Here is an 18,690-nt window from a genome sequence, read left to right as displayed (position 1 = left end):
ATGCCTGCTTGCTAAAGCACAATTAATTAGCTGATACTGTGTTGCAGTAAATTTCACAAAATCTGTATTCAATCTTCAATCTTTAAAGTCTGCTCTAAGATTGTTTCATTTATAATTGATCTCAGCATGTATGTAAGTAAATTACTTTTTACCCTTCCTAAAAGCATCTGCTGTACTTTACCACTAATCTGTACCTCTGCCCGCAGGTCTTTAAATAGGCCATTAAGAGAACATCTCCAACAGAAACAGACTGTCCTGTTGGACCAACATAACAGATGCTGGGAAATACCAGTGTTTACTAATGTTGTTTGGATGGAAAGTGATTTTGTGTAGAAATAGGCTGTTTGGAAGGGATAATATAAAACCAAATCACATCCTGAGCAAACAATGGTTAGGGGGAACATTAGCAGCCACTTTCTTACAAGGTCCTACCAAAGTAGGTTTTAATATAAGGAATGGGGATAGATCAGCAGAGGACACTTCGTCCTTAAAAGAAAACAAAAAACAATGAACTTCTATGTCATTCATTGTTATTGTATAATTAAGGCATATTCGCATATTAGCCATGTTGGAATGTCCACAGAATGTTGGGAACGCATCCAGTCTCACAATATGCCTCCCCAACCTAGCTAATTGGATACAGCTACCTGCTTTGTTGAAGTTAATCCAAACTATGCTCCAGCAGTTCATACAGTATACTTGCTCACAGTGCTGATGTATTTGCCTCAGAGCTACATTTCCTGCCTGCATTGTAAAACACATTTTTGTTTTGCACTTTACCATACAGGTACATATTTGTGTTTTGTTTGTTATAAAATGACTTTAACGTCATGTGTATTACATAGCCCATAGCCCACATACTGTGTGCAGTGCCAAAAGAAGCAATGTTTTGGGAGAGGAGACTTGGGGGGGTTTATTTTATAGCTGTGTGGGGGGGGGGGGCTTTTTAAAGCTGGGGGAGGGTAAAGTTATTAGGAGGGTGCTTTTTAAGCAGATATACATATGTATGTATTAATAATAACAATGATAGTGACAAAAAATTATTTGCATACTCTAGCATTTCCCCATCTATTTGGCACTAACAGATGTCTAGAGTTTTATCACATGCACACAGAGCCGAAATCTACACTACATGGCGCATGTACCATCCAGCGTAATTCTAAAACAAAAAGCCATTGTGAGCCAGGGTTTTATTTTTTTGACCAAAGAGACCTTGCTTTCTGGTGACATTTACTCAAAGTTTCTTACATTTCATGGGTAACAGTACTTCCTGTTGCACACTGACAATCAAATCTGCTACCTCTCGATAAGCAGCAGTATTTTTAACCTCCCAAACATGCTGAAAAATATATTTAGTTTTTACATACTTTTTGTGTGTTCTTTTCACACTAAGCCCTCCCATGACCCAGAGAATTATATAAAACAGAGTTATTATAACTATTCATTATGTACTAATGTGGTACCCACATTGCGGCCCATCCCATTAACAAAATCTTGCAGCTAGACTGGTGGAACTCCAATGAGCCTGATTTAATAAAGCTCTCCAAGGCTGGACAGGATACACTTTCATCAGTGACGCTGAGTGATCCAACAAACCTGGAATGAATCTGGTCCAGGATTTAAAACATTTGCTAGCAATGCTAGCAAATTTAAAGAAATTAATTCCAAACCCACTGAGTCCAGAGAGTCAGTCATGTGAATTTGACCTGTCAAATTTACATACATGTGGATTTGTATTTCAATATTTTTATTGATTTTTAAACAGAAGAATAACAAAAACAACAAAGAAAAATTATTTTTTTTGTACAATTAATGGACAAATAAACCATACAACAACAAGAAATAAGTCCGAAGTATCATAAGTGTCCTTTCGAGACACTTGTTTAAAAGGTAGTTTTCCATACATGTGGATTTGATCAGATTCACATGACAAGTCATATTCACACTTTTTGTTACAGTAGCAGAATGGTCATAGTTATACTGATTTTTATATGATCCCCTAAGTATTATTGTGCTTCTTTGCTGCCTGTGTTGTCTGTAACTGAAATGTTTTGTTTAGCATTGCAACTGCTTAAATAGTATTTGCCAGTCATGTTTTTTTTTTTACAAAAATCTAATCAAATACCCTCATTTTACAAAGCACAAAAAATAAAATCTATTCCAAAAATACATTTGTGTATGTTAGGTGTAAACCCAGGACCTATGAAAATTAGCATGAATTTTAAATTATTAGATTTAAAATATTCTAAGAGTTGTTATAATGCAAATTAAATTCCCTATTGTTTCCTGTTCACTACAGCTGTTTCCTAAGTAGGGTGCACATTTCCATTTTATGCTGCATTATAACATGCTTCAAAGAATGGATTTAAGAGATATAATGGACAAGCAGTTAACTCTTCCCCCTTTGTTTATGTACTTCAAAATATGTACCTCATTGTCCTTTATTGGACAAGGATAACCTTATCTAGTAATTTTCTTAATACAATGTTTTCATGTTTCAATTCTAGTATTATGTAAACTGTGAACCAACCTTTTTGTTAATTATATTTGATGAAGAAAAATCTAATTCTTGTTATTTATTGTATATTTATATAGAAATATTTTTTATTATCCGGTAACTAAGAACAGGAAAATTCCTCCGTGCCCTACAGACAATACCGTCTTAAAGTGCAGTGTTAAATCTCTATTTTAATCATAAAGACATACACACCCATACTGATATCGTAATTAACTTCTCACAAAATTGCCCCAGAGTCCATACATTGCTGATAATAATGTATGACTTCTGGGTAAATTATGGTTTAAATTCCTCTGGGACAAAAACTGGTGGCATATATTATAGTTAAACACCAATTAAAATACCAACATGTTTTGTCTTGTGAGAAGAAACCTGTGGAAGATTAGGTCCCGAGTGAAATTATATCTAGAGCTAGCTATCTGCATCTTCTGCTAACCCTTCTAAAGACATGCAATGTAAAAATAGTTTAAAAAATCATTTTTAAAAAAGCTTGAATGATATTCAACTCAATGCTACATTGTCAAGCTGCCATTTGCTGTTTTGAATATTGCATATTTATATGTTTATTAATGCTTCAAATAGAGAGTATTTTTTTTTAATTTGCACGCATCTAAATTAAGAATTTGAAAAAACGAACAATGTCACATTCACTAGAAGTAGGCATATTGTAATAGCCAGATGCAACTGTTCTAAATAGTTCTAAATAGTTGTTTCAAAAATAGTAAATAGTTGTTTCAAAAATTTTCTCTTCATCTTCATTTTCTCTGTCTTCATCTTACAAAAGAATTCAGAGACTGCTTTCATGTTACAAAAGACTCTTTCGGCTCTATTTTAAAACAGGGAATCTTTCTCTCCAACATTCCCTCATGGGAATCTTTCAGGTCTATGTGTTTCAATCGCAGTAATTAATTCCAATAGGGGAATGTTTGGGGGACTGTCAAATTCTCTGTTTTATAAATAGAGCTTCTTGACTCTTTGCATGTTCGTACACACAACTTTTCTCTTTTTTCTTCAAATATAGCCCATGATTTACATAAGCAGCAGCCTTTCCAGCACATCTAAAGATAACCTATGCTGTTAGGCCCCCTTTGAATTTGTGGAAAACTGCAGCTGCTCCTAGCCACCCCTTTTTAACTACTATATTGTTAACCTCAGAATTCAGAGTGTTTCACTGAGGTTGAGTGTGGTAGAAGTTGATGTGCAGTTCTTCCTTTAGAAGAGAAAAATGAACATCACGGCCATAAGTGATAGTCACTTTCAGGAACTACACTGCAATCCATAGCGAATGCAGCCACATCCAAACACATGCACAAAATGGTTCCCAGCTGCTCCCATTGAGTTAAAGACTTATTCTAAAATTTTTACTTTTCATAAAAGGGTAGAAAACACTTTTATATAAAGTAAAATAATTATTCTTTTTTTTTTTTTTTAAAAACCGTGAAGCCCCTCCTATTTTGTCTTGATCACTACAGAGTGAATAGGAGCTTAGAGCTTCCTGATATACATACATCATGCATCCCATGAGGCTCCTGAATCTTCCTTCTGCACATGCTCAAGACCTTTCCTATAGTGAAGGGAAAGAGATGCTGATCTCAAGCATGAGCATTGAGATTGGCACTCTTTTTTCCCCTTTACAGCAGGCTACGTCACCTGATCTTGCGCCCGCACAGTGCAAGATCAGGTGACGTACCAAAAAGAGGGAGGAATTGTGTGATTTTATTTTGTATTTTCAGTGTAGTTCCACTTTAAATCAGAGCAGTTAGGAATGCAGTTGAGCCTGTGTTATAATGCTGGGGTTAGCTGCAAGTATGAAATGGCCCTAAATATTTTCCCAGAAAAGAATTTGATTATGATTAGAGACAGAAAGTGTAAAAGTTCACTTTTCAAGAATCACATCTCAAATTAGATTTAGCAGTTACTGTCAGTATAATATATCTACTGCATTGATTTTAGGAAAAAATAATAGGTATAATAAATAAATACTATCCTTTCAGTTTACTGTGATTGATAATTGGCTAAGTCTTGAACGGTCAATTTTTAATGATTAGAGAAGAGTTGTTTCTTTGCAGAGCTTCAAGCTGAAAGCAAATGTTTGCGAGCCTTCTGCTGAAGTCCTACTAACCGGACAAGGTTTAATAGAACACCAGCTGTTATCTCCATATAAGATCTTGACTGAAGTTTGCAGTATATGATCCATCACTGTAAAATGAACTTCACACTGAGTCTTTGAGCCCATTCCTCTTATCAAGTATCTCTTCACCTTTGCAGATTTTAGCTTAAGATGAGCTTTAATAGAAAAAATATATAAAACCTAGTAGAGTATGAAACTATAAAATAGGACAAACAGTGCAAATCTGAATCACTGTAAAGTATATTTTACTTTCACTCTAGTTCATATATTTACTAAAAAAAAACAAGGGGCGTTTTACTAATATGTTCTATTTTTCACCCAAAATTACCTACTCTTTGGCAATAAAGATATTATATGCTTAGATATTCTGTATAACAAATGTTGAAGCTATTTGTTACATTTTGCAGTCATCACTTTAAACGCTCCATTAAGTACCGATGTAATCATACTACCAGAAGCCAGATTCCTACATTTTTTCCCTTAGGCAAACTGTCTTGTGCATCCTCACTCCTGTCCCAGTTGACTCCTACTAAAGCATGATAGGTATTTCCCACATCATGATGTTTGTTAGGCATGCTGTCAGCATGTTGTATTAACGAGGTGGACAAAACATTTTAAGATTGCTCTATACTGTAAGAGGACATAATACTAATAGTTGGCTTGTGTTTAATAGTTTTAACTGTTTGTTATTTTAAAATTATTTTCAACTTTTATATTAAACTATAAATTAATAATTAAAGAGAATTTATAATGTTTTTTGTATTTTTTATTGAATTGCTAATTTAATGTTTAAACTGTTTAACTGTTTAAACTAATCTAACATATCATTATGGTAATATTATTTCTAAAAACTTTACAAACATTTAAAGTGGACCTTACACTGAGAGATTTTGTACTGCTATTTCTGACCTAGTTCTAAAATTACTGTTTGGTGTTCTGATCTTCTGACATTAATACCTTTTGTATTACTGATGCAGATTGAGTATATAGCTCATGTGCTCAGCTATTTGTGATTTTAGTATTTGCACGCGTTTTTCAAGTTAGTGCAAAAATCTGAAACCAAAAGAACAGCTTTGTATCCAGGAAAATGAGTTCAGCAACATTATTCTGTATGTACACACCTGGTCTCCCTGCTTTTCATAGTCTATAATAGAATAACTTTTAAATAAAAATAAATTAAAAATTCAAAAAACATTTTTGTTTTGAGGATAAAAAAACAAAAAACAAAACTTGTACAAATTGTTTGCCTTAGCGGCTTTGTTAGCACGGTATAACTTTGGTTTATAATAATAATAATATTGGTTTCCTAGTTATTCAGATAAATCTGTCAAGAAACAAAATGTTCATCAACCTTGCTAATTAAGACATAGCTTATGAAGCTTAAAAAAATATATAAACACAGGTTACCTTTGGTGAAACCAAAATGATCAGAGGATCCAGAGTTTAGAGCACCATATGCTATAAATAAATCCCAAATCCTTGTAAAAAAAAAAGTCCAACTTGGGTCCACCAATAAATCTAATTTAGATTTGAAAAAGCATTTGTGCTCCAAACATTACCCTGTTACAGTAGTAACCGTGGGGCAGCCCAGCAGATCCACATGCTGCCTTCAAAAAAAGGGGTACAAGACCAATCATTCTGCACAAGAATAAAGATGAGCAGTTGCACAAACGTTGATAAAAAAAAACAAAGGACAGCAAGATTCATGCAAATATACACATATTTCAAATATTTCAACAGTTTGCAGCTCTAATAAACAGTATGGTTTTATTAAAGGTCAGGACTATCCTTTAACATGAAAAGTTGCAATTGGATTATCATTTCTTTAGATCTAGCATGTATATTTAACTAAAGCTTTTGTGCCTATGCAGTTTTGTAGTTCTGTTTGTGTTGCCTATACTGCTTGTATTTAACCTAATCTTCAGTGGAATTTGTAGTTTATTGTATCTATAATCATGATTATTGTATAATTTTTTATATGTGTGTATGTTCACATATTTTTTATATGTGATCTATGTTTTGTATGTTTCTGATTTGCTACAGAAACAATAGCTATGTTACTCCTACAGTTTGTGTTCTTTTCCTAATAATTATTTTCAAACTTTTTTCAAATTTGTAAATTAGTTCAATAAAAGTTTAAAATATGCAAATATTATATTTGCATATATTTTTAAATAAGACTATCGAAATGCTGGAGATTGTATGGTTCATAAGATTTTTATACTGTGTTTCTATGTTATATTATGTTCACATTATTGCTTACGCTTGCTTGCCAGGGAACTTTGATTTATAAAGGTTGGTTTCCATGATGAGCATGTATAATATAATTTAACTACATTTTGATCTGAATAGAAATTTTCAGAACTCTTCTTCAGAGGTAATAAGTCAAGATGAAAGTAAAAGTAATGCTTTTCAAAAATCCTCAAGGACATCCTTTCTAAAAATCATGTATGATGATCCCTGTAAAGCAGACTGTACTCTCCCTTTTATCATACAATACGAATGCAGAAATCAGATAAATGTATACTAATTATTATTCTTTCAGGACCTTGGCTTTTCACAAGAAACAGCAGCATAGACAGCGGGGAAGTGGATATTGGACGACGTATAACCCAGGAAGTACCAGCAGGGGTGTTCTGGAGATCACACCTCCATGTTGTCCAGCCGCAGTTCCTAAAATTTAATATCTCCCTGGGGAAGGATGCCTTGTTTGGTGTTTACATACGGAGGGGCCTACCTCCATCACATGCTCAGGTAAGATAAAATAGTATCCAGCAAAATATACAATATAAAGACCTATAACAGATTATAGACAATGGTTGACTGGTGTGTTAGAAATAGTATATGGTGTAGTCTTTCTGCAAATATCTTTTGTTTTGGATAGTGGGGGAAAAAAACATAATTTCTGTCAGACTTTTTTTGTTTTTGTTTAGGCTATTACTGTCGATATTCTCACCCGTTGGGCTTTTAAATTACCTCACCCGTTGGGACTTTATAATTAATTTAAAAAGGCAGCTTTTGTAAAAATTAGTTCCAGCTATATTTTAACCCCAAGTTACATTTAAAAAAACAACAAATAATGCATGCTCCCTGACCTCTCTACTAACTTTGATGCCAAGACTATATTTAGGGGCTTTGCAATTATTTAACTAACTAAAGGTTAACAAGGAACATTTTTGAAAAAACACAAAATACATTTCTTAAACTCGATCATCAATAGTCACTATTTTAAAATCAAAGTAATATATTAAGTAAGCAACATATCACTTGTGACCTAAAGCCCAGGCAGTCTAGCTCTCATATCTGTGACTACCAGAGATCTAATCAACGTTCTATAACTATACTGCAAAGTCAATCCTAATGGCATTCAAACTTCCAGGTTTACTGGATAACCAATCTTCATTGATGAAAGTGTATCCTCTTTCAACCTGGTTGAAAATTAAAAGCTTACTTTCATTTAATTTTTATGAGCACACAATGGCTGCAAAATTTTTATAGTGTACATATAGCAAATTCATTAATAAATGTGGTTTGCTAGGTGGTGATGTCAAATTAGATATTTCTCTGTTTAAGGGTCTGTCTTACATCTGTTATACAGGAACAATACGGCATGAAGTGTGTACTGATAATATTGAACTTGACTGAAAAAATACATACAAATACAAATACCCGTAGAATTGCTTGCATTTTCGGGGTTCATACAGTGCATATGTGCATACATATATACTATGCACACAAAAAGTGTTTAGACCCAGTTTCAATGCTGCTTCTTGAGAATGTGTATGAATTTTTAGAGCTGCTCTTTTGTTTGGCACATGTGCCCTTCAGTACCTTTGAGAGCAATTGTAGTACTTGTCACATTCTGTTTGTTTTGTGTTAGTATACATATATCCTTGTAGTGTCTGTCTAATATTTACAAGTACTAGCATCGAAGCTTCACTATTATGCAAAGCTAGAAGCTAGAAGAAGCTCCTTTGAATGTTATTGTCTTATAAAAAAAATCAGTTCATATAATTTACATAAAATATTTTGTAACTAGCTACTGATAATTTTTTATCCAATTACAAAAGCATAAAAAAAACTGCAGACATTTTGGGTCTGTTTTGTGTTATGGAGATATAATCTGTTCCACAACATTGGTGTGAAGGGCACATTTCGATATTTAGAATAATGCTTTCTTAGCACCAATGCCATGGAGATCCTTCTCAGCAGGATGAAGAGACTTGAACAGCATCCCATTGCCTCTGTATACTCTTAATTACATCTAATTTGCTGATCACTAAAGCACTCACTTACAAAGAAGTGTACTGTGTCTTTTCATATCAATAGGAAACACCTTCAGATCTCTCCAGACAACCTCTCACCTTTTTCCCTGTTTGAATTAATTTCATCTGGTATGTTTTATTACTGCAGTCCAAATCAACTGAAATTTTTTTCACTATATGTATTTTCACTATATAGGTAAATAACTGACACTGACACTAGAATAAAAGATATTTTTCTGCAATCCAGATGCTTCAGCAGCTGAGCCATTTTACTACCAGTTCCCTGCAATATCCTTGAGGCTATGCATTCTCAGTTAAGTTGCTGGGGGGCTGTCTTATTATTCACAACACAGTAAACGCTAAGCTGTAATACGGTGTTGACAAGAGATTGCATAATGTGTCTAGGATATACATCTGCAACCATTTGCTATGATTTTCAGGTAACCTAACTTATGAAGAGCTGGAGTCAATGGTGTCTTTGCTTTGTAATTTAACAGTGTGTGAGGATAACCACATAAATCCACTATTAGTGGTATGTTGAGGACTGGCTTGATAAACACTGTCAAATGTGTTGAAATATGTTTTCTCAGCTTCAAAAAATGAGGGACCCTAGCAGGTGGCATTGTAATCTATTGCTTAAAGCTTTCAGGCCATTTTATTAGGTACACCTTGCTAGTATTGGGTTAGAATCCCTATAAACATTAAACGTCAATGATGAAGATACACTTACATTTATACACATATTAAATCCGCCTCATGTAACTGTGATCGCCTCAAAAAATTGGCATGGGGCCCAAGGAAGACAGACGATGATAACAAGAATCCCTATCTAATCAGATGTTCCTTTTTGGAGATGTGTTTTGGGATATATAAAGATGGATATATTTATATAAATATATATATATATATATATATATATATATATAAAAGAGTTTTGGTAATTAAGAAGTAACTATAGTGTGGATAATTGATTAAGAGACCATCATTTTTTAACGATAATACTGAATACTGGGAATCTTTTAGTAAATAATATATGAGGTGAAGATGTACTCTTTCTATATATACCTCGTATCGTCTATATATTTGTAGAGAAATATAGATTAAACATGTATCACTTATAATAAATTTTTAGTCTTTTTAAACTATTTGGTATTTGAGCAAAATGGGAACTAAATATAAATTGTAAATGGGCACATAGTTTTTTGATAAATGAGCAATGTTTTATCTTTAGGAGAAAAAAATTAAACTTTGATTCTTGGTGGTTGTTTGATGAATATTTAATGTATATTTTACAGTTAAACAGTTTATTACAATGAATGACAATTCTTAAGAAGAATCTCATCAGACTGGGATCCTGGTGATCATCTTCTTTGGGCTTTGTGACAGTTTTTTGAGGGGATCACAGATACATGAGGTGGATTTATTATGTGTATAAATTATAAAGGGTATCCTCACTTAATGTGAAAATTGTTTGTGATTCTCACATTCATGTACTCTCAGTTTAGTGAACACATTGAGTTAACATTTAGTTTCTCACATTGAGAAAGAAAACAGATTGAGTTTGATGTTTTAAATGTTTTTATTGGTATATTACAATCAACAACAAGAAAAAAGAAAAAGAATGGGTGTTTTGATTGGCATTAAATAGTTGTGGTGGTGTTTCAAGTTTATAGTTACCAAAAAACATTAAGACATAAGAAATACAAAAGTTAGGTCAGAGTCCAGTAAACTTATCAGGGTATTTTTTACCCGTTAACTATACATAGATTCTCTAATTAATAAATAGTTGTTCACAAACATCATAAAAAACAACAAAAAGCATGTTAGACGCCTTTGGCTTATTCATGGGTAGTGCTGAGGACGTTTAGACTACAAGGTGGGTAAGAAGACAGAAAAAAAACAAAAAAAAGTAGAAAAGCTAATTTAATGTATGTTAATATAAATAGGTAATTCAAGAATCTATGTATAGTTAACTATCAAACCCGATAAGTTTAACGGGGTCTGACCTAACTTTTTTGTATTTCTTATTATGTCTTGAAGTTTTTTTTATTAACTATAAATTTGAAACACCTATATAATTATTTACTGTTAATCAAAACACCCAATTGGTCTCTTCTTTCCTGGCAAATTAACATATGATAATACTAGCTGCACATATCTGACCTTCCTAGAGAAGGATTAGAGATGCAGCAAGAGTTATCTGCTAAGACTGATAGTTCCCCTGAGGAAGGGCTTTCATAAGGCTAGTTCACACTCTAGAGATGCATTGCTTTTTGCTCGTTTTAATAATCTTCTACAAAGGAAACTCCATAAAGCCACTATCATTATTACTTGGGACATTAAACAAGATATACAAGCCTTAAATAAGCGTTTAGAAGATATTGAACAGAAATTGATTCAAAGGAAGTTACTAATAAATTTATTAATGAATTATTGTCAGACTGTGTCTCTTAGCATTTGGAACTTTATAGGATACACAGAGCTGTAATGCCTGCTAGGACTGATGGTTTTCCAAAAAATATAATTGTAACACCTCATTTCTATCAAACCAAGGAAGTCTTGATGAAGATTGCCAAAAATATTCCCCCATTTTAAGTTATAATATATATTATAACTTAAAATGGGGGATTATTCTTTACAACTGTTTGCAGACATTTCACCATTGACAATCCAGAAACATATCTTTTAAACCACTGCTGAATTCCCTTATTTCTCAAGAAATTAAATATCCGTGGGCCTACTCACACACATTTTACAAACCGGACCCCTGTGTCTCATGAATTATCTTACCTTCTATTTGGCTAGTGCAAAGGTGAAAAAGAAGGGTGTGGGTTTACGCATGTCTAAGAACTTTTCCTTCTCCTTAAAATCTGAGGATATAGAGGCCAGATATATTGTGGTTACTGGACATCTTAAAGAAGTGTTGGTAACCTTCCTAGTTTATTATGCTCCTACTTCAGGCCAAATAGAGCCTTCTTCTTCACTTTTTGCTAAATCGGTGCCACTAGTAGAAAGGAAAATAATTATTATGGGAGACTCAACTTTAACCCTTAATCAGTTATTGGAGTCCTCCCTATTTGTAATTACCCTTTTAGTTGTTCTAAAAATGCCATGATATTATCTATAGATTTGCAAAAGGCATTTGAGATCTTTTTGTCGGATTATTTATTTTGCTTACTTCAGCACTTGGGTTTTGGAGTAAATTTATTTCCATTTTGCAAGCACTTTATCACTCTCCTTCAGCACAGATTTCATCCTACTTATCTTCTTCTTTTGATATTAAAGGGGGAACAAGACATGGGTGCCCGCTGTCACCCCTCTTCTTTGCCCTAGCTATAGAACCGTTTGCATTTGCCATTCGGGCTAATCCAGATATCCAGGATTTTTTTTGTGGTAATAAGGAACACAAATGTGGGTTATTTGCTGACAATATTTTGATGTATATCACTTCTCCTTTACTTACATTAGCCACAGTATTTAAAGTTTTTACAGTTTATTTCTGGATTATGTATGAATCAGTATAAATCACTTGAAAACTATCAGGCTTGAAAATTATCTTTCAAATTCTCTTATTCAATTACTAGAAGAAGATTATGATTTTCACTGGTGCACAAAGTCTATGCCCCATCTAGGGATACACCCTACTCATCCTTTACAAACTCTTTGTCGGGAAAATTTCCACTTTTAACTTTATTTTTAAAGATTTAACTAGGTGGTCAAAGTTGCCTTTTTCATGGTTAGGAAGAATAGCCATGGCTAAAATTTTACCTAGGCTTCTCTAATATTTTAGAACCCGGTTTTTATATCATCAAGAAACCTTTCAAATATTCATAATATATTTTTTATTGGGACAAAAAAAGCAGAGAATAAATAGGGTTACAATAGTTCTTCCTTGAAGGGTTGGGGGCTTGGGAATACCAGACCTTATGAGCTACTATTGAGCATCTCAAGTTGCACAGTTGGCCCAAAGTACTTTCTTGTCTACACGACTTCAGAGGTTGGAGTTTGAAGCTCTTTCTTGCTCACCTATTTCTATTAAGGTTGTAACGTGGATACCTAAAAAGCGGCCTCCAATTTTATGCCCCATGCTATCTCATTCATTATCTATTTTAGATAATAAAAGAACAAAATATAATTTATATTTGGCCTACACACCACTGGCCTCTCTTTTTAATAATCCTGAATTCCCACCATATTTGAATTCTACTGTATTATTGGTGGATTAACACAGGTTTTGGGAGAATGGAAGATTTCATATTTGGAAGTAGAATCATTACTTTAGACATGATGAAAGATGGATATAAGGTCCCTTTTTTCAGGGACCTTTAGATTTATTCAGAATAAATCATTAAATTTTGAGAAAATATTACCCCCCCTTTTCAGTATACATCATTTCAACAATCATGTAAATCTTTTGATACTGAGAGGGGGAGAACTTTGATTATTTATTGATCTCTGTTTAGTTGTTCTAAGAAACTGTATTATATGATCCAATGGGAGGCTGATCTAAATTTTACTTGGGATTTTCAAGAATGGCAGAAAGTGGTTTATATTCAAAAGTCTCTCCTAATATGTCTTTAATAGAGTCTAATTATAAGACTGCTTTGCTTTGGCATTTGGTTCCTAGTAAGGTTCACCACTATAACCCTTCAGTTTGCCACTATGTTTTCACGGATGTGAACAATCAGTACCATGAAGCATATTTGGAGTTAGAAAACACAGAAGTTGTTTTTTGAAATTGTGTATTTGTGAGTTGTGAGGTCATTCACTGTTGGGTGCCTGTTTTTTGTTGAAATCACTGGATCACCTTGAGGAGGGTCTCCTGCTCACTGAGAAAGTAGTTAATGGCATAGATGTGGAGGGTGGAGAGGTTATTCAGCATGAACATGTAAAGAGCTGGGTTACTGTAGTTAGAAGGAGTGGTAGGGGCTCCCAGAAAAGGAAGGCCAGCCCTGTGTTTGAGCATCCTAACAAGCAGGTGGCAGACCGAGTAGTGGCAACACTAGATGTTACTGCTACCCCTAATTGCCGGGAGAGCAGCCCATCTAGTAGGGATGTCATAAGGGATTCTAAAATCAGGAAGACTGATAGAATAGTTTGTCGAATGGTTTGCTGTCTCCCTGGACTGAGTAGAAAAGCTACTGGGAGGGCCTAGTCGTGACCTAGCTGTGTTGGTTCATGTTGGAACCTATGACAGGATATATTGAAGATTGAGGATCCTTAGAAATTAATTTAAAGAACGAGGTTCCAAGTTGAAAGAAAGCACCCCCAAGGTTATATTCTCTGTAATATTGCCTTTGCCATGTGCAACAAAGGAAAGGCAGAGGGAGCTTAGGCAGCTAAACGCATGGCCTAAATCTTGGTGTAGAAGGGAAGGGTTTGGGTTCTTAGAGCACTGGGCTGACTTTTCATTGGGGTACAACCTATGTGTCAGAGATGGTTTGCACCTAAGTAGAAGGGGGTCTGCTGTGCTAGGGGAAAGATTTATGAGCAGAAAATGAACACAGAAAATTATTACTTCAAGTTATTGCTACTAATGGTGGTTCTTTATCATAGTTCTCCCCAGAAGGATTGAGCAGGTTGTTCTGCCCGGCTGCCATGCCTCCCCTGCGCACCTCTCATCCGCAACTCTAATCCTTTGAACAAATCATAGTGAGGTTGCTCTGTGCTGTCTTCTGTTCAGAGGGTTGCAGCTGCCGATGAGAGCTGAGCGAGGAAGCACAGCACACAGTTAAGCCGTAAAGGGAGTAGGATACAGGTAGCTCGCCCAAGTGGGCATGTGTAATGGCGTCATGGACAGCACTTTGATAGCTGTGTGTGTGAAGTCTCCATGTCATATTCTGCAGCCCTACAACTCACTGTGTACAAACCTTCATATCTCCTAAACCGAATGTCGTAATGACTTGAAATGTTCTGGGTGCACAGGTGGCATATAAGCTTTAAATAATAGGGGTCACAAATGTAACTTTAATTGAAAATACAACATTGGGGTTGCTGTTTCAAAAGAAATCCTGAATTTAAAATGCAAACTGGGGACCCCTGGGGCCACTTACATAGCAAAGAGCATTGGGGTACAGTCATGTGTAACAGTGCAGTGTTTTGATGGGCAGTTGATGTATGTTGTAATGATGCTATGGTGATGAAATTTTAGAGGGGGGGTGTCAGCCAAAATTGTCCCCCACTTGCAACTATATTTTTATTTCCTGCACCTCTTCATTCTAGAGAAATTGGGATTAAAGGAAGAGAAGTAGACAGATATGTGTAACAGGGCAGGCAGTGCATTTTGATAGGTAGAGATTTTTTATGTTTTAGTAATACCATAGTAATGACATTTTAGAGGGGTATAGCCACAAGTGTCTTGCACCTTCATTTTTGGTTTCCTATGCCTGCACATCCCAGACAAGTGGTTCAAAAAAGAACAGCAAACAGGGTAGCATAGTATGAAAGATATAGTTCTGTGAAATGTAGGCATATATTTAGGGGCCCACCTCAATGCTTCTTTCTATATATGTGGTCCTGGAGGTCCACAATTTGCATTTTTAATTTTGGGCTCTTAGACATACTCTCTTTTGAAACAGTAACCCCAATGTTCAATGTTCAAAGTTTTAAACATGTGATCCTCATTTCGTGAAATTCTTTAATAAATTTGATTACTAATAGCTATAAGGGCCCCCTGTCTACCCTAAAAATTTCAAGTCACTACTACCAATGGTTTAGGAGATATGAAGGTTTGAGAGTTGTTGGGCTTGCAGAATATGACATGCAGCTTTTACCCACACTATCACACTGTGCTGTCGATGACACCATTACACACTGTGGATAAACTTCACAGCCAGTTTTTTTTTTATAGAATATGGGCAGTGATGAGAGGGGAACACTGGTTGTCTTGCCCTCATCTGCTATCACATGCGTTATGCTAATAAAGCATCACATTTTAACATTACATAAAAGACTGACTTTCCCTTTTATATTTTGGAAAAATATGGGTTACTTTTGTTTTGTTTTTTTACCCCTGCCATGGTGGTAAAGACTGAAGGGGAAATCCACAGCCTCCTAGGATATTTGTGTCACATATCCCAAGAGGCTGTGGGCTGCTACTTCTGTGTATGCATCATCAGAGGCTTTCCCATGTAAAAAACAAAAAACAAAGTTCTCAAACTCATGCATGGGCAGTGCAAGGTGGCGCTGAATTTACTACTCGCTGGGCTCGTTTTGTTAATAGATCAACTAAAAAAAAAATGTTTTCACCAAAGTTCACTTTGCCTAAATATAGCCTTAGGGGCACATCTGAAGTTAGGCTGAATTCACACTGGCAGTAAGGTTAAATTTGCTGCATTTACCCCTTCCCCACGCCAGGAACCACTGCTGCTTAAAAAACAGCTAGGTCTGAAAAAGCCCAGCACTTACCGCCTGTTGCCAATCCCAGCTGCCTAGCAGTTGCCAGTACTCACTCTGGTAACTATGCGTTTATACTTAAATCTAATACTGTACATGACAATATAAATGTATGCACTGCACCTAAATATACTGTTGTTTCAAAGTAAACCACACAGCACCAGTAAGTTAGTAGTATATGACTACTTGAGATATGTAATTACAATATGTAACTGCAGGTTAGTGTTAAAAAATAGCACCTTCATTGCTTTCTTCAGTTTTGGTCACCCTTAAGATCTCACCACAAGTCAAGAGGTGCACTCAGAAAGGGCTAAAACAAGAAGTTTTGCTTCAGTTTGCAGTTATTCTTCGAACAGACCAACTGCTGTGCCTGCCCTGCCATGTGAGGTAAAATCGACAGCGCGCGTTGGGGAGGCCGTGAGAGCTGCCAAACCCAGCTGAGCAGAACAGCGTGCAGCCAGCAAGAAATGTCAGCTTTTATTGCTTCTGTCTTCCATGTCGACCCTCTGCAAGAAAATATTTCAAAGTAATACTATAATATATAGATATATTTTTAACTCTGTGTGTGTGTGTGTGTGTGTGTGTGTATATATATATATATATATATATATATATATATTTACCATTAGGATCAACTGCAATTTCTATGATGATTAAACATATTGAACATACTTTACCAAAACTGTTTTGAATGTAGGGGGATGGGATAACTACCCCTGTTGTGTGGTTAGGTATGATATTTTGCTCTAACAATTTTGCCTTTGTGAAGTTTTTCTGTCTCTTTTTTATCTTGTTGTGAGTTGGAGCAATGAATGTTTAAACGAAATATCCAATTAAAACATTCGATTTTTTGCCATATTTATGCTTCAGTATTTAAATACTGTTATACTTTGAACTTAGGCAATCGAAACTAAGCATAAAAAATGAGAATGTAGGCCAAAATGAAAATCAAAAAGTCTAAATGTAATTAGATAAGTTGATCTTAGCTGTAAAAATTGTTTTTTCAAGGGTGCACCCAACTCTGTAGTTTAAGATATTTAATATTTATTTCCTGCATGCAATATAATCTTTCATATTTACCCCAAAATTTGTGAGTTATTTTGACAATTTGTCACACTGTTAATTAATAATGTTAGCCTTTGGATTTTAATAATATTTTTCAAACTGACAAAAAATTTCATGGTGGATACCATTATTTTATTCTACAGATTCTCCGGGTTTTGGAAAATTTAGATTTTTTTGGGGGGAGGGATTGCACTTCAAGCCAAAAATTAGCATTTTATTTATTCTGTAAATAGGAAAAGTTTGCAATGGTAGCGAAAAGTGTAAAGGACATGTGACAGGAGAAATATCCTTATTCGCTATTGAAAAGCTCTTGAAAAGCTGAAAATTATGTATAACCTTGTCATATTTCAGTAATTAAGAAATCACTGAAGACAAAACATTAACATGACAGCCAAGAAGCCAGCATTTTCAAAAGACAAGGTCAGCAATTGCAGCTTGCTGCTATTATGTCTGTTATGGCAGGTTTCCTTTAACACTCTCCGTTACTTTCAAATAGTTCCCTGATGAAACTTCACTTTACGGAGATGTTGTCTAACAACAAACCTCCTTTACTAATATATATTCTAGACACATCTAGCTTTATGTTAGGGCATGTTCAGTTTAGTAGAATTTGAATGCTGTTTGAAGTGGTTTTGCAACTTAAAACCACTTACAAAAAAAAAAAAGTTAATATTGGACTGAATGTTTTTTTGTTTTTTTTTGCCATCTTTTGCCACATGTTTTTTCAGATGTTACAATGTCTATAGGTGGTTTGGAAACAGCTCCCTGACCTTAATCCCCATTCTGTTCAGGTTTTCATTGACCAGGTTGCATTGACCATTTTAACTGGTTGCAAAAGGGAATTTTTAATTGCTACAGGTGATTTGATTTACAAATTTTTGAGAGCATCACATGCTTGAAATACAATTATGTGGTACAATTCTGATATGGAGCCAAAATTTTGTCCTGGCCATTTTTGACATTTTGTGTGGAATGTCACAGATTTTTTTTTTCGCCTTTTTTGTGTTCTTCTAGTGCCAACAAAAGAAAAAAACTGGACAACACCAAAGCATTTGTAATTGCAACAATTTTCTGGTGCATTTTCTGACATAAATGCAAGGATGCACTAATTTTTGCCCATGATTTTATGTGTGTATAGAAAGAATCACAGAAGCAACCAAAAGGATAAGAAGTACCATGTACCCCTGGACTCATTCTGCAGGGTGATGGGAGCAATACATCTGTAGGCCCATTTAGGAAACGGGCTTCTGAATCCCAAATAAGCCACTTTCAGAGGAGGCAGGTCTGGTTTTTCCAGAAAATGGGTAATTTTTGCC

The 18,690-nt window shown here is 34.9% G+C and overlaps 1 protein-coding gene across 1 annotated transcript in view; it reads left to right on the top strand.

The window, feature by feature from the left end:
- The window catches only part of TENM2 (teneurin transmembrane protein 2), a 1,565,317-nt gene that overhangs the window by 1,362,739 nt on the left and 183,888 nt on the right, over window positions 1-18,690 (top strand). The window contains exon 10 of the mRNA XM_072398985.1: window positions 7,195-7,403. Within this exon, the coding sequence (XP_072255086.1) occupies window positions 7,195-7,403 (209 nt within the window). The remainder of the gene's footprint in view (window positions 1-7,194; window positions 7,404-18,690) is intronic.

Source organism: Pyxicephalus adspersus, chromosome 2 (assembly GCF_032062135.1).
Source record: "Pyxicephalus adspersus chromosome 2, UCB_Pads_2.0, whole genome shotgun sequence".
Lineage (NCBI taxonomy): Eukaryota > Metazoa > Chordata > Amphibia > Anura > Pyxicephalidae > Pyxicephalus > Pyxicephalus adspersus.
Note: the sequence above shows the minus strand (reverse complement) of the source record. Positions and strands in the feature narration are given on the sequence as shown.